This window comes from Polyodon spathula, chromosome 3 (assembly GCF_017654505.1).
Source record: "Polyodon spathula isolate WHYD16114869_AA chromosome 3, ASM1765450v1, whole genome shotgun sequence".
Taxonomy (NCBI): domain Eukaryota; kingdom Metazoa; phylum Chordata; class Actinopteri; order Acipenseriformes; family Polyodontidae; genus Polyodon; species Polyodon spathula.
Window position 1 is genome coordinate 94,852,774 of NC_054536.1, and position 14,835 is coordinate 94,867,608.

The 14,835-nt window shown below is 41.4% G+C and overlaps 1 protein-coding gene across 1 annotated transcript in view; it reads left to right on the top strand.

The window, feature by feature from the left end:
* khdrbs3 (KH domain containing, RNA binding, signal transduction associated 3) overlaps positions 1 to 14,835 on the top strand; it is a 163,480-nt gene that overhangs the window by 114,564 nt on the left and 34,081 nt on the right. Inside the window, exons 4-6 of the mRNA XM_041246493.1 lie at positions 3,878 to 4,024; positions 5,374 to 5,513; positions 7,017 to 7,206. Coding sequence (XP_041102427.1) covers positions 3,878 to 4,024; positions 5,374 to 5,513; positions 7,017 to 7,206 — 477 coding nt within the window. The remainder of the gene's footprint in view (positions 1 to 3,877; positions 4,025 to 5,373; positions 5,514 to 7,016; positions 7,207 to 14,835) is intronic.

Below are 14,835 nucleotides of genomic sequence, written 5' to 3' on the forward strand. Positions count from 1 at the left end.
AATGAATAAAATGCAGATGCATGAGCATATCTTGAAATAATGTAGAATTTGGCACAACACTGGCAACACTTAACGAATGGAGCACGCCCAAACTTAATGCAGCACGCCCATCACTAGTAAATATATTGAAGCATATTTGAGGAGGGGGAGAAGGGGGATGGGGGGGACGACGCAATGGCCTGTCTTCCTTTCTCGAGGAATCATCACATGGAGACATAGTTTCAGCCCTAATCTCCTGTGTGGGGATTAATAGTGCTTCATTAAAATCTGGAGTGGCACTCATTTTCCTTCCCTGCGGACATACCTCTGCTCTCTTGCTGCACCTTCTCTCTTCTCTCTCCCTTGTTCAACTGCTCCAGCCATATTTGTGTAGTCTCGCCTGCTGACTAAACCCTGTGATGGATGTAATCCCAACCCAATCACATCCGCCAACTAGATACCCCCCTCCTTCACCACCCTGAGCCTAAAGTGACACTAAAACAACCCAGACAGGGACTAATTCAACAGGGGAACCCTCAAAATTACTAATGTGGCAGTGTGCTCCCAGGTCAGTTGTCTTCCTACACCAAACAAGTCTGACAGCCTAGTCCCCAGTTGAGAACAAGCTACTGTTTCGCTGCACAAACACACAGCTGTAAATGCTATAGGGGGCACCCCCCTCCCCCGACACATTACAGTATATTAAAGTTTCAGATTGTGAGGAGACCTATTTCCCAGTTGAACCTATTGGGGGAAATTCATAGAGCCAAAACTAAAAATTAACTGTGTAAGGATGCATATCGGGTCTTGATTGAAACCTTTATTTACTTAAAGTTCTGCAACTTCAGTGGACTATTTCAGTGCATATTTAAAGACCCCTCTTGGAAATGGCTTAGTGAATTTCTGTGATATCTTAAGCTTCCTGAAAAATAACTAAAACTGTTTCAATTGGTACAGCTTAGTACCTTAAAGAGTAAGATTTTGAAAAGCTGCTGACCATTCAGCAAGGCTTTTTGTGCACACCTGAATATCTATTCATTGCTTCCAGACTGAAAATAAATAATTAAATATATATTTGAATACAAATAATGCATTCCACTTACAGATAAAAAAAAAAAATAAAAAAAAAACTGCATTGAAACGGAAGAAGCAATAGCATGTGAGGGCACTTAATAAGTTTCATAAACAAAAGAAATACACTGATAACCCATAGGGACTTCTTAGGAGGGGTCTTGGTTCATCTGCAGGTTATCATCACGGAGCTAATGAAATGGCAAAAATGGTGCAGCAGGAAGATCATTTCAAATAGGCAGCCAGTGGAAATGACGTTCAATGGGGCCCCTGATGGAAATTCTATCGTTATGGATATTTAAATCACCAATATACATTTGCTGAAATGGGACTTTGATATGCATACCTGCCTATCATTGTTGAAAAGGCGTTTTCATGTTTTATTAAATTGCTGGCTTTTCTGTCAATGTCGCAACTGTAACATCTGCTATTAAAACAAAGTGTATAAAAATCACCACATTTTACTTGAGCTGTTCTGCCTTTTAAGACTTGCAGAACTCCTAAAATATCTTCATTCCAAACATACCATATTCCTTCCAATGTAACCAAACATAAAAAATGTACTGTATTCCTTCAAATTTATTAACCCTAAATTTTTCATCCTCAACTTGAGGAATAAATCAAATAAAGATTTACAAAGATGCATGTACTCATATAAGAAAAAAGACATATGGAGGCAGTTGCTGGCACACAGAGCATTACAGTTATGCACTGCTTCTTATTTCCAGTTATGATTACTCACACATGTTTTTTCTCCCTTTTTGTGAACTATAGTATTGCTTGGCAAGTAGAAAAATACAGGGGGTCTGATTAGAACTGAGCGTAATAACGAAATGCTGAAATTGTAAAAGCTTCTCTTGGAATTCCTCCGGAAGCTAATGACGCTTTGTGACAGGGAGGACCCTGTCACTGGTTCAGCTGCGCTGTTGCTGTGGTAAATAGGAAGGCTTGTCCTGAGCTGATTTGATTGGGAGGTCCTGATTGGCTGGGGCATTCCCAGGGACTCTACACCTGTTTAAGAACGCAGCAATGCCAGTTTGAGGCTACTGCACCATGACCAGAGCTACACAGGTGTGTGCTGAGGGAAAGCTTGCTTTGTTTAAATGGGTAGTGGGAGGTGAACATCTAGCTTCTGGCATGCAGCTGCCACCACTTACAGCATACATGGATGGTATGACCACCATGACTACAATGGTAGCCTGCACCAATTGGTTACTTGGCAAACTAGCAGATAACATCAGATTGGCACATATACAGTTCAAGCCCACCTAGTCTAGAAGCATCACCCATCATTGCCCTTTTTCTTTTTTATGCTGGGCGCAGTTGTGTTGCAAACCCAGTCACTTGCAGTGTCCCCCAAGGATCTGTTCTTGGGGGGCACCACAAAAAATTCCCCATCCATGCTAAACTCGTGCAGAATGTGACCATCTCCAGGTTGATTAATTTATGAAAACCTGCAGCTTTGGCTGAGTAAAGTTAAATACTAAAGAAATAATAACAATTGCTATTCGTGCTGGATTGACACCAGCTTGATACTTATTTTTTGTGTTTTTTCAGTGTTTGTTTTGTCTGACTGTTTTGGCCACTGTGCCATTTTGTTTTGTTATTTGGAAAGTGTTTTGTTTCATGTTCTAACCTTTTGTTTTACAATAAACTCACGCATCAGCGCTTCATAGCCCAATACTGTGTGACTGTATTTCCTGGTCTGACATCATCCGCGAGCCATCCTGCTCACACATCTGTAGTGAGAAGTGGTTGAAAGTGAGCAGCAAAGTGGAAGATGCAAAGGCTGCTCTTCATATTACTGATATCATTGGGGATTAAAACAGGGACGAGGAAGCTTTGGTCTCAGTTCGGCTCCCCCGAGAGGCACAAACCAGCTTCAACTGAAAGGAGGAAGTTGGTAGTTGGTGAAGAGCACAAGCAGGAGAAGAGGATGCTGTGTGTCAAGGTGGTGTCCCAGACTAAGCAGGGAAAATGGATGAGATGGGAAAATGTGGAACAGCGTAATACTGGCTGGGGAGACCTGTGGACAGTGGAACAGAGGAGGATCAGCTTCCTATCAGGTCCCCGTGTTATCACAGTAGAACCTGAATGTGTGGGTTATGTGAGAGCCTTGCATGTCCTTTATGTTCATTACTGGCTACCCTTTCTTACAGGCTGTAGATCAACAGCTCGCTGCCAATATAAGCAATAGCTGGCACACAGCAAAGAATTACATTCTTCTGTTCAGAAGAGCGACCAACAGGAAATGTTATAAGATTTGTCTGGGACAATTGGAGGTTGCTTAAGATTAGGGAATGCAGGCAAATTTTAGCTAGCACCTCATTTTTACCACCCGAGATTGCTGTAACTCCCCTAAAATTAGCATGAAGTAGAACAGTTCTCTCATGTAATAAAAATCAGTCTAACTCATTGCTGTAACAATATTAAAACTATATAAACAGGGCCATTGTTAACAAGATGTGTCTCTGTTGTGTAAATGCTAGAACTATAGTGTTTTATTTTGTTTCCATTTTCTGATCAATTCTAAACACACTGTTCAGTATCTTCAACTGAAAATCCCAGAAGTGATACTGATGAGCTGGTTTCTGGCTTTTCAAAGGAAAATAATGGATTTTAGCACTAGATCGACCCAACATAGGTCCTCTTATCTCTAACCACTAGCATGAAAGGTGCTATAGACTCATTGCTTATTGACTGCTGTTATCTGCAGCCCACAGTAACAGCAGGCTGTTAGGGCTCTAGAGCGGAGATTCAATGCAGGAGATGGTGATGTTTATTGTGTGGAGCCCACGGTGATGGCTGACACCTTTGTATTTTGCAGGAGGAAGAGCTTAGAAAGAGCGGAGAAGCCAAATACCAACATCTCAGCGAGGACCTCCATGTGCTGATTGAAGTATTTGCTCCACCAGCAGAAGCCTATGCCAGAATGGGACATGCGCTAGATGAGATCAAAAAGTTCCTCATTCCAGTGAGTAAACCATGCCTTAATTGTGAAAAGAGGCCAAAAGTGGGTGCAGAAGGGCTTTTATTTAGACATGTCTGCATAATTCCAATATCTCGACCAGGATGATTATCCAGGTCAGTATGGAGGTTGAATACTGAAATAGGTTGGGAAGCAATGTTCTGGTTTACCTGAAATGGTTTCTTAAGGTTTTGCTTTATACAGTAATTAAGAATTCTGTTTTTTCATGTTAGTATTTTTGAGCAGTGGCCAAAGTACCATCTACTTTTAGAGTAACTGTGATAAATCACTCAGGTACTTCATTAAAGCATCATGGAATCTGTTACGTGTGAAACAGGTTCCAGTGGATTTCATACAGCACTTAATGCAATAACTTTCAATGTATTCTTTACTGCAAAAAGGCCAAAACATCAGAACCCAAAGAAATATAAGGGACACAGTAATGAGCATGTGTAAGGGCAGAGGCTGGGAGGAATCCGACGAACCCACAAACATCAAGCAAGCATCTTAACCACTGTGGAAAAGAGTCGGGCTCTTCTGTGTTCGTGGTTTTAGAGCTTTTAACCTCACCTTTTAACCTCATCTCTTATCACTGATAGGGGACAGTTACACAGCACTGCCCATTACACATGCACACATCTACTTAAATTAACTCTTTGCAGTCCATTTATTCAGCGCTTGTCAGGCACGTCAGGTCCAATTTATTTTCATATGTGCTGTTTATTTCACACACACTGTTTAAAATAGAGTTAAACAGGTTTAAAAGGCATTGAATCGCAAAAGGATACTCAGTACTGTATCTCCAGCCAAGCCACACCCCATGTTCGCTGTATTTTTCACATACCTCTTTATAGACGTGCATACTGATAAATCCTCTCCTGATCACTAGTTTTATCACCAAACTCCTCAATAATGTGATCCAAGTCATTATTTTATTACTATACCGTCTCAAAAAGCTCTGCAAATGTCCATGATATTCTTTGAGCGCTGGATGCAGAAGCAGCTCCTCCTTTGTTATGTCAGTGTTATCTCTGTAATGCATGGGGCTATGAGATACGCCCCTTGTTTCTCAAATTAGTAACCCTAAGGCTGAAGTCCAATTAATTAACTCCAGATTCCTCCAAGGTGCAGTTGCCCACATGCAGTAGGCTTTCCCTGGAACTGGCTACTTTTCTCCTAGCTGTGAAACTCCTTCATCTGTACTAGCAAGCACCATCACCAAGCTTCTTTCTTTCCAGCTACAATCTGGTTGTCCCTAATGCTGACAATAGGATGTGTCTGAAAATGTGACTGACTGTGACTTGCAGTTAAGTATTTTATTATGGTATAATTTTACACTAGTATTCTGTCTTTAGGATTACAATGATGAAATCAGACAGGCACAGCTTCAGGAGCTGACATATCTCAATGGAGGTTCAGAAGATGCAGAAGTGCCAGCAGTCAGAGGAAAACCAATAGCAAGAGGCAGAGGCACACCCGCACCAGGGCTGCCCAGGTAAGAAACACACACAACGAAACCAATAGCAAGAGAGAGGCACACCCGCACCAGGGCTGCCCAGGTAAGAAACACACACAATGAAACCAATAGCAAGAGAGAGGCACACACACACACCAGGGCTGCCCAGTTAAGAAACACACACAATGAAACCAATAGCAAGAGAGAGGCACACACACACACCAGGGCTGCCCAGGTAAGAAACACACACAATGAAACCAATAGCAAGAGAGAGGCACACCCACACCAGGGCTGCCCAGGTAAGAAACACACACAATGAAACCAATAGCAAGAGAGAGGCACACCCGCACCAGGGCTGCCCAGGTAAGAAACACACACAATGAAACCAATAGCAAGAGAGAGGCACACCCGCACCAGGGCTGCCCAGGTAAGAAACACACACAATGAAACCAATAGCAAGAGAGAGGCACACCTGCACCAGGGCTGCCCAGGTAAGAAACACACACACTGAAACCAATAGCAAGAGAGAGGCACACACACACACCAGGGCTGCCCAGTTAAGAAACACACACAATGAAACCAATAGCAAGAGAGAGGCACACACACACACCAGGGCTGCCCAGTTAAGAAACACACACAATGAAACCAATAGCAAGGGAGAGGCACACCCACACCAGGGCTGCCCAGGTAAGAAACACACACAATGAAACCAATAGCAAGAGAGAGGCACACCCACACCAGGGCTGCCCAGGTAAGAAACACACACAATGAAACCAATAGCAAGAGAGAGGCACACCCACACCAGGGCTTTAAAAGTTTTAAAGGTTTACAAAATCAAGTTACAATGTAGATTTTTAACTCATAGTTGACTCAGTAGCTAGGCTAAATGTAAAAATGTTCAGCCTTGGTTTTGGGTGAAGTTCTTGATGAACTATCAATGATAACACATTTTACACAGATTACATCAGTAGAATATTATGTAAATAGAAAATGTGTTTTTTTTTATTTTATAAAATGTTGGTTTTGTGACACCCCGTGAAATTCTTTTTATTTATTTTTTATTGTCATTCATGATTTTTTTTTAAAAATACAGTGAATTTTCCGGATCCCTATGACTGCTGTCATAATGCTCTTTCCTATCAGCTGCTTTCTGACTTTTTCTTTGCGCCCAAATGAGAGCAATTTGAAATCGGTCGTATTGCGGACCCTTTCAGGGCTGGTGCTGCTGCTGTGCCACTTCATACATCTAATTTTCATATCACAGACTTCATTTACAAACAAGCCTTAAAATACAGCCTGAACTCGCTATAATGATAATAATCCATACAGGGCAATTTTAAGGCTTGGGTAAACTCAACTAAACTCAAACTTAACGCCATCACAGATGCTTGATACTTGCCCCCAAAGTCTCCATAAAGTATTTTTCTTTATTTTTTTTTTGTGTAATGTTGACAGCCGAGAGGTGGGAGAAAAAGAAAGAAACAGGCACGTTCCTGGACACTGTCCTTACTAACTAAACGTTTTATTCGTGTCTGTTCTCAGGGGCAGAGGAGGGATCCCCCCACCCCAAACAGTGGTACCACGTGGTGCTCCTGCCCCCAGGTCAGCCCCTCCAGGACGAGTTCCCATGACGGCAGGACGTGCCCTCCCTGCACTGAGAGCCAGAGGGGCCCCCCCACCTGCTGGATACAGACCCCCGCCACCGCCTGCACAAGAAACCTATGGAGAATATGTGAGTTCACAGAACACACCCTGTGTCCCAGAACCTGTATGAGAAACATGTCAATGTAGTACAGGGGTCCTTGTGGGCCACAGGGTCTTCTGGTTTTCATTCCAACTTAAGCTCTCAATTAACATAATTGATCTAGTTATTTGTTCATTTGGACATATTTCATGTTTTACAAGTTCTTTTACAGTTGATGATTTAATGCACTTGATTCAAGGTGCACGACCTTTGAAACAAATGTGTCCAATTAATCAAACAATTAAGTAATTGAGAGCTGGTGGACCAAGCCAGAAGACCCTGCTGCCCTCCATGAACCAGGTTTGACACCTCTGAAACAGCAGGATCAGATACATTAATATTCAGGGTCAGTACTGTTTATTATGAAGCACTTTTGTTTTCAGAGCAATAAGAGGCCCTGTATTTATGTCTTCTCAGATGGCTTTGGCGCCCAACTGATTTATACTGTACTGACCAATTTTTTTGCTTGTTTTTTACTGTTGTTAGATTTGTGGCTATAACTGTTTAATTATAAAGGTAACAGGTACGTGTCATATGTGAAATGAATATGCACACACTGGCTTTCCATGTAAAAAAAGTGAAATAGTCTGAAACTCACCCTGTTCAATACAGATAGCAAAAAACAGAAGAAAACTCAAATCTGACAGTGCACAATAGATCTTCAACATGTAGGGAGCATAGAAAAAATGTTTTGGGAACAAATTGGATAAAAAATAAAAGGAATTATGGCCATATATAAAAAAGGGACCAAAAGTACACGGATAATATATATATATTTTATATTATAATATATATAACTGCATATTATAATATCCCATATTTATGATATATATAAGGGGATAAAGTATACATTATAGTAATATTTTGTTTTTGTTTAAATGCACAAAAGAAAACAAAAACAAAAGGGGAAAAAACCCAATTCAAATTAGTTGTCCAAGGCACCCTGATCATGTTGCACAAAATGGGGCTGTTCACTGTGGCTTGAATAGCCAGCAAGGTGGCGAACAGGGCAACATAACCCTAAACAGCTCTTGTCTTGTGCATCTGATCCACAAACATGCAAGAAAAAAACATATTTATCGCAAAATAGGTCACTGTGCCTTCGATGTCGCCATTTCTCTTATTTTGTAAAGATTTTGTGTGAAAATGTTTGTTTACTGCACTGAGTTAGGTCTGCCTTCAGCTCAACAGCAACATTGCAAAACCTTGCATTCACGGCTATCTGCTTCCATGGTCCAACACCGGAAATACACAGGACCTTGTTTTAAAGATCTGAATCTCCTCTTTCCAATGGTGTATCTCTCACAGTGCCTGAGTTAAAAGATTTAAAGGGCCAGGTCACCGGTGAGATATTTAACAGTGGACGGACTAAAATACAAGATACTGTATCTGAAAGTCTGATGGACCACAAAAAAAAAAAAAAAAAAAAACACTTTTACACATATTCTGTCACCAGAAAATGACCAACTGCCACTGCAAATTATCATTAGAGATACCAAATATTTTAGTTTTGGGTTGCTTCACAACATATCCGCAATTTCCATTGTTGTTCCCAAGTTGGGTAGGTGTGCATACAGATTTTGTGAGTAAAGAAGTAAAAACCTAAAATTTTTAGTGCTGAACCTTAAGCAGTGGCTGCACCAGTAGAAATTATAAAACAAATAGAAACTGTAAAAGTATATTTTGATAACCTTTACACCTGTTTCTTATTGCAAGTACGTTTTTGTTAAATAAATGTTACACACACAGACACTTGTCTCATGTTTTTGTACATATTTAATAAACGACTTGTCTGGCTTCGAGGAAATGACAGTACACTGATAACTTTTTTTATTGATTTATTTTTTGATGCAATAAAAAGATTTTAGTACCAGATCTACCCTGAAGCACAGACACTGTAATCTTCTCTCAAAGTCTTTCTGGGCACTGCAGCAGACTTCCTGCATATTGACAGCTGTTATCTGTCGCACAAAGTCAATACATTCGTCACCATAAAGAGATGCCCGGCAGCGATTCTATTCACAGGTATGCCTGCCTGCCATTCACATCAGCTGTAATCATACACTAACACCTCCTGCTAAATCACGAAAGCAGGGTGCAGCTGGGGCGCTGCAGGCTGACTTGAAGAGTAATTGTTATGTCTGTGTGCATCTCTGAATGTTAATTAACCTAAATTGGGGCTCATTGTTTTCTTAAATGCATTAATGGATACTTTTTAAAAGGAAATACATTTTAAAATTACTGATATATATATATATATATATATATATATATATATATATATATATATATATATATTTTATATATATATATAGGGAATTTAAATTATATAGTTTCATAGAACTACGACCCACTAGGGTTTCAAAGGGTCTCAAAAAGTGCGGCAATTCTCCTAATTGAGTTAAGTCAAGTGAACAAGTACATGTAATGTTACAAAGGCTGTGCATTATAATAAAAGTCAGCCGTAAGAGGATCAACTCAAACCAGTTCACTTGTGAACAACAAGACTATACACAGATACAAATCTCCCCCAGAGATTCAACACAGAGTTAACAAAATAATTAATACAAATAACCAAAGTGTGAAATAAAAGAATCAGTACGACTGGGTCATTGAGATGTGCACCAAATCAAAATGATTGCCCTTTCGGTCCTGAAGGCTGAACTATGGAAAATGCACACTAGTAAACATGCATCCAAGAATCATTTTACTGTAAAAGTGAGCAATTTTAGCTTAAATTAATGGTTATAGTCATAAAGAATTGGAGTACATGTATGTTCAAAGGCTAACTTCATTAATACAGCCTATATAAAGCAAACCATTAAAATATTGTGTTCCTCTTTTTTTTTTTTCTAACCGATAAACCTCATTACATAATGTAAATGTAGGGAAACTACATTGAAAGCGTTGTGCCAACAAAATGTGAAAAACTTTGCATGGGGGTGAATACTTCTGCAAACCATTATATATATTCTTAACTTCAAACAAAACAAAACAAAAAAACCCAGAGGTACAATTGAAATCGCATTTGGGATGAAAATGATGCACGTAATAAAACTAAATGAGTACAACATAATACTACTGAAAAAACCTACCCAACCAACCTTTAAATACCTTTATTGATCAAACAGTGTTTGAAGCAAATTTCAACTGTTTGAATGTCACAAGATTCATCACAGTAATTAAGCAGTTAATAAAATTGTAACTAGACATAATTACAATGTACATTTTTCTGTAGATTGTTTCTGGCTTTAACAAAGTTGGAAGGTTACGTTGTAACAATGAATCTTGATGAATATTGTAACATTGTGTCAAACAGTTGAGTTGAGTTCAAATTCTGGTCCCTATTTATACAGTTTCCAGCGACCTCCTGTCTGCGTAAGCTACGGAGGAATGGATCTCAGGGCTGTCAGATGTATGTTAGCAGTTATTTCCAGGTACTATGCCCTATTGCACTACCATGTCATTGTAGCTAAACATAGTTCCTCTTTCTGAACACAGCACTGTGAGCTACACCCTTCCTCTTTCTGAACACAGCACTGTGAGCTACACCCTTCCTCTTTCTGAACACAGCACTGTGAGTTACACCCTTCCTCTTTCTGAAGTCCACAGCACTGTGAGCTACACCCTTCCTCTTTCTGAACACAGCACTGTGAGCTACACCCTTCCTCTTTCTGAACACAGCACTGTGAGCTACACCCTTCCTCTTTCTGAACACAGCACTGTGAGTTACACCCTTCCTCTTTCTGAAGTCCACAGCACTGTGAGCTACATCCTTCCTCTTTCTGAACACATCACTGTGAGCTACACCCTTCCTCTTTCTGAACACAACACTGTGAGCTACATCCTTCCTCTTTCTGAACACAGCACTGTGAGCTACATCCTTCCTCTTTCTGAACACAGCACTGTGAGTTACACCCTTCCTCTTTCTGAACACAGCACTGTGAGCTACACCCTTCCTCTTTCTGAACACAGCACTGTGAGCTACACCCTTCCTCTTTCTGAACACAGCACTGTGAGCTACACCCTTCCTCTTTCTGAACACAGCACTGTGAGCTACATACTTCCTCTTTCTGAACACATCACTGTGAGCTACACCCTTCCTCTTTCTGAACACAGCACTGTGAGCTACACCCTTCCTCTTTCTGAACACAGCACTGTGAGCTACACCCTTCCTCTTTCTGAACACAGCACTGTGAGCTACACCCTTCCTCTTTCTGAACACAGCACTGTGAGCTACACCCTTCCTCTTTCTGAACACAGCACTGTGAGCTACACCCTTCCTCTTTCTGAACACAGCACTGTGAGCTACACCCTTCCTCTTTCTGAACACAGCACTGTGATCTACACCCTTCCTCTTTCTGAACACAGCACTGTGAGCTACACCCTTCCTCTTTCTGAACACAGCACTGTGAGCTACACCCTTCCTCTTTCTGAACACAGCACTGTGAGCTACATCCTTCCTCTTTCTGAACACATCACTGTGAGCTACACCCTTCCTCTTTCTGAACACAGCACTGTGAGCTACACCCTTCCTCTTTCTGAACACAGCACTGTGAGCTACACCCTTCCTCTTTCTGAACACAACACTGTGAGCTACATCCTTCCTCTTTCTGAACACAGCACTGTGAGCTACACCCTTCCTCTTTCTGAACACAGCACTGTGAGCTACACCCTTCCTCTTTCTGAACACAGCACTGTGAGCTACACCCTTCCTCTTTCTGAACACAGCACTGTGAGCTACACCCTTCCTCTTTCTGAACACAGCACTGTGAGCTACACCCTTCCTCTTTCTGAACACAGCACTGTGAGTTACACCCTTCCTCTTTCTGAACACAGCACTGTGAGCTACATCCTTCTTCTTTCTGAACACAGCACTGTGAGCTACATCCTTCCTCTTTCTGAACACATCACTGTGAGCTACACCCTCTCAGTCACTCTCAAAGGTAGAGATCTATTAGGATTGTACTAGATACTAAATGGATATCTAAACTTGGAAAAGGTAATATTGGAAAAAAATTTCCCTGAAAAAAGTCTCTTCAGTGTTTTGGTTGCAGCCTTCCAAAAGTAGCAGCGAGTAATTCAAAGTGAGTTTGCTCCCTTTATTTATTTATTTATTTATTTATTTATTATTTAACTTTGTATTCGGCACAGCTCAATTTTTAACTTTTTTAATAGCAAAGTTGACCTCTTGGTGCAGCATTATCTTCTGCTATCACCGTAGAAATCCAAAACCCGCCTGAGAGGGCAGCATTAATCTTTACAGCGTGGTCCTCAGACACCGCATGCAAATGAAGACAGTCCCTCAGGACCTTCCCCTGCTGCTCCTTCTCTCTATCCCAACACAAGCGGTGGAGTGCAAATGCAAAGCAGTTGTTATCTTGTGGCAGTGAATGAAAACAGATAGATTTCTCAGAAAAAAACAACTCTTAATAACACCTACAAGAACCAGCTGGTCATTTTAGGCACATTTCAATGAAGTTGCAGTTCAATGTGGTTTTGTTTGTTGTTGTTATGGTTATAATAAACATTAGATTGGTTTAGATTTTTCAATGTATTTGCTCTGCATGAAGAAAATAAATGAATACAATACTGCAGCCAGAATAAGCACAAACCCGTAACAGATAGGATTCACTGTGTGAAACTGGGACATGTCAATACATTCTAGGTTCTTAAGCTGAGAGCCTCCAATGTTATTCACAGCATGCAATTGTCTCTTACCTGTTGTTGACACTCATTATTTTCCCTCTGGTGAAACATTATGAATAAATGCACAGTATATAAATATACATATAAACCTGAAATATAAGAACAGCGGGTTATTGGATTTTCTTGGCTCAAAGCATTTTGGTATGCAGTATCTAAGCAACACAGATATGTCCATCACAAGAAGGGGGCTAAGGGTGTAATTACTGTATATCCCTGGAAAACTGAGTATTGGAATAAAGAACAGGGTACATATGCCAGGTAATGCTTGTTTTTTCCTTGTTATTTTTTTTTTTCATGCACTGAAGAATCTCTGAGCACTTTACAGTTTAGTAAGAGTGTGGCAGAGCAAGATGCAGACAGGGTGTATGCAAAGTTTCCCAGCTTTCTCCTAGTACACCCTAAAACTTCAACAGTCCATTTGGGTTGAATTTAGAGCACAGAACAATGAATGTCACAGTAGAATATGACACAGGGGCTTTATTTGACAGGTTGTAGTCTGGTAAAGCTCACACTGATTTGTCTTTGTACACACAGTATACATTGTGATATATGAGGGATATGTCTCTTCATTCAGGTAGGGCATGCTATTTTACGGGTGGTTATGTTGTGTTGAGTTTCATTCCTTGTTCTGAAGGTCTGTCTGTCACTCACAACAGCAATGAAAGAACAGAGGGAGTGATTCAGACTGGGCACTGGGCAGACCACGATTTGCCCTGTCAAAGCCCAAAATAAGTTATTTTAATTTAGTTTTGCTCAAAATCAGCAGGCAATTAATGAATTGCGTGCATTTCGGGCTTTGCCCATAACATATGCATTTCCTGTTTATTGTACAGTAAGTATGTAAATCAGAAATGTTTTAAAAACAGTAATTTTATACAAAAACTACCCTGGACTGTGTTTTTCCCAGTTATTTTATTGTAAACCACTTAGTTAGTGGTTTATAGTTTCAAACATGCTTTAACCACCATCTTTCTGTTATTCGTTTGTAATGTTAGCTAGCGTAGTTCAGGTAGCGTGCAGCACCTTCGCTGTCTAGCGTTTCGTTTTCCTCCTCCTCCCCTCCTCCACCTTCTCATACATGCCTTCGCATCGGTCATCTCTGGGGTGGCAAGTGATCTCAATTCCCCAACCTCAGGGCAGGCTTCAGCCTCCCTTGACCTTCAGGGAGGTTCTCACCATGTGAGTCAGAGCGGATCCCCGGCCACACTGTGTTCATTCGCAGCTCCTGTGCTTATCTTGCCTCACTCAAGGCTGTTCTATACTCTGTCTCAGTTCGGGACGTGGCTGCTCATGCTCGAGTCCCATACTAACCTCTATGCCTTGTTGTTATCTCAGGTCCCAGACAGCGTGAAGTCTCGACCAGTTGATGGTCTAACGAGCGCCCCTTTACAGACGTCTCAGACGCTGGGTGCCTCTCCCTCTCTATCTCCTTTCGTGTCCCGGTCTTCCGGGACCGTCTTCCTCTGAGGGGCGGCTCCCCGAGTTATAACCCTCATATGTGTTTTCGGTTGCTAGGTCCTTCTGCCCTGGGTCGTGTCGGCATCGCCTCCCTCAGTCAGTGACCACTTTCTGTATCCTGTCTTCGGTTGCTGGGTCCTTCGCCCCTGGGCTCGTGTCGGCATCGTCGCCCTCAGTCAGTGACCATCCTTCTATCCGATTTCGGTTGCTGGGTCCTTCGCCCCTGGGTTGTGTCGGTATCGCCGCCCTCAGTCAGTGACCACCTTCTATCCTAGCTTCCATGTCCAGCTTCGTTGGTCTGCTACTAGTGGGCCTTGCCTGCTCTTCTGTCCTAGGTCCGGTCCTTTCTAGCTGGCACTCTGTCCTACTTACCGCTCCCTTCTGCTTCTTCTGCATTATCACTACCCCCCAGCTCACGCCCCGTGAATTGTTTATAAATGGTATTTGTAA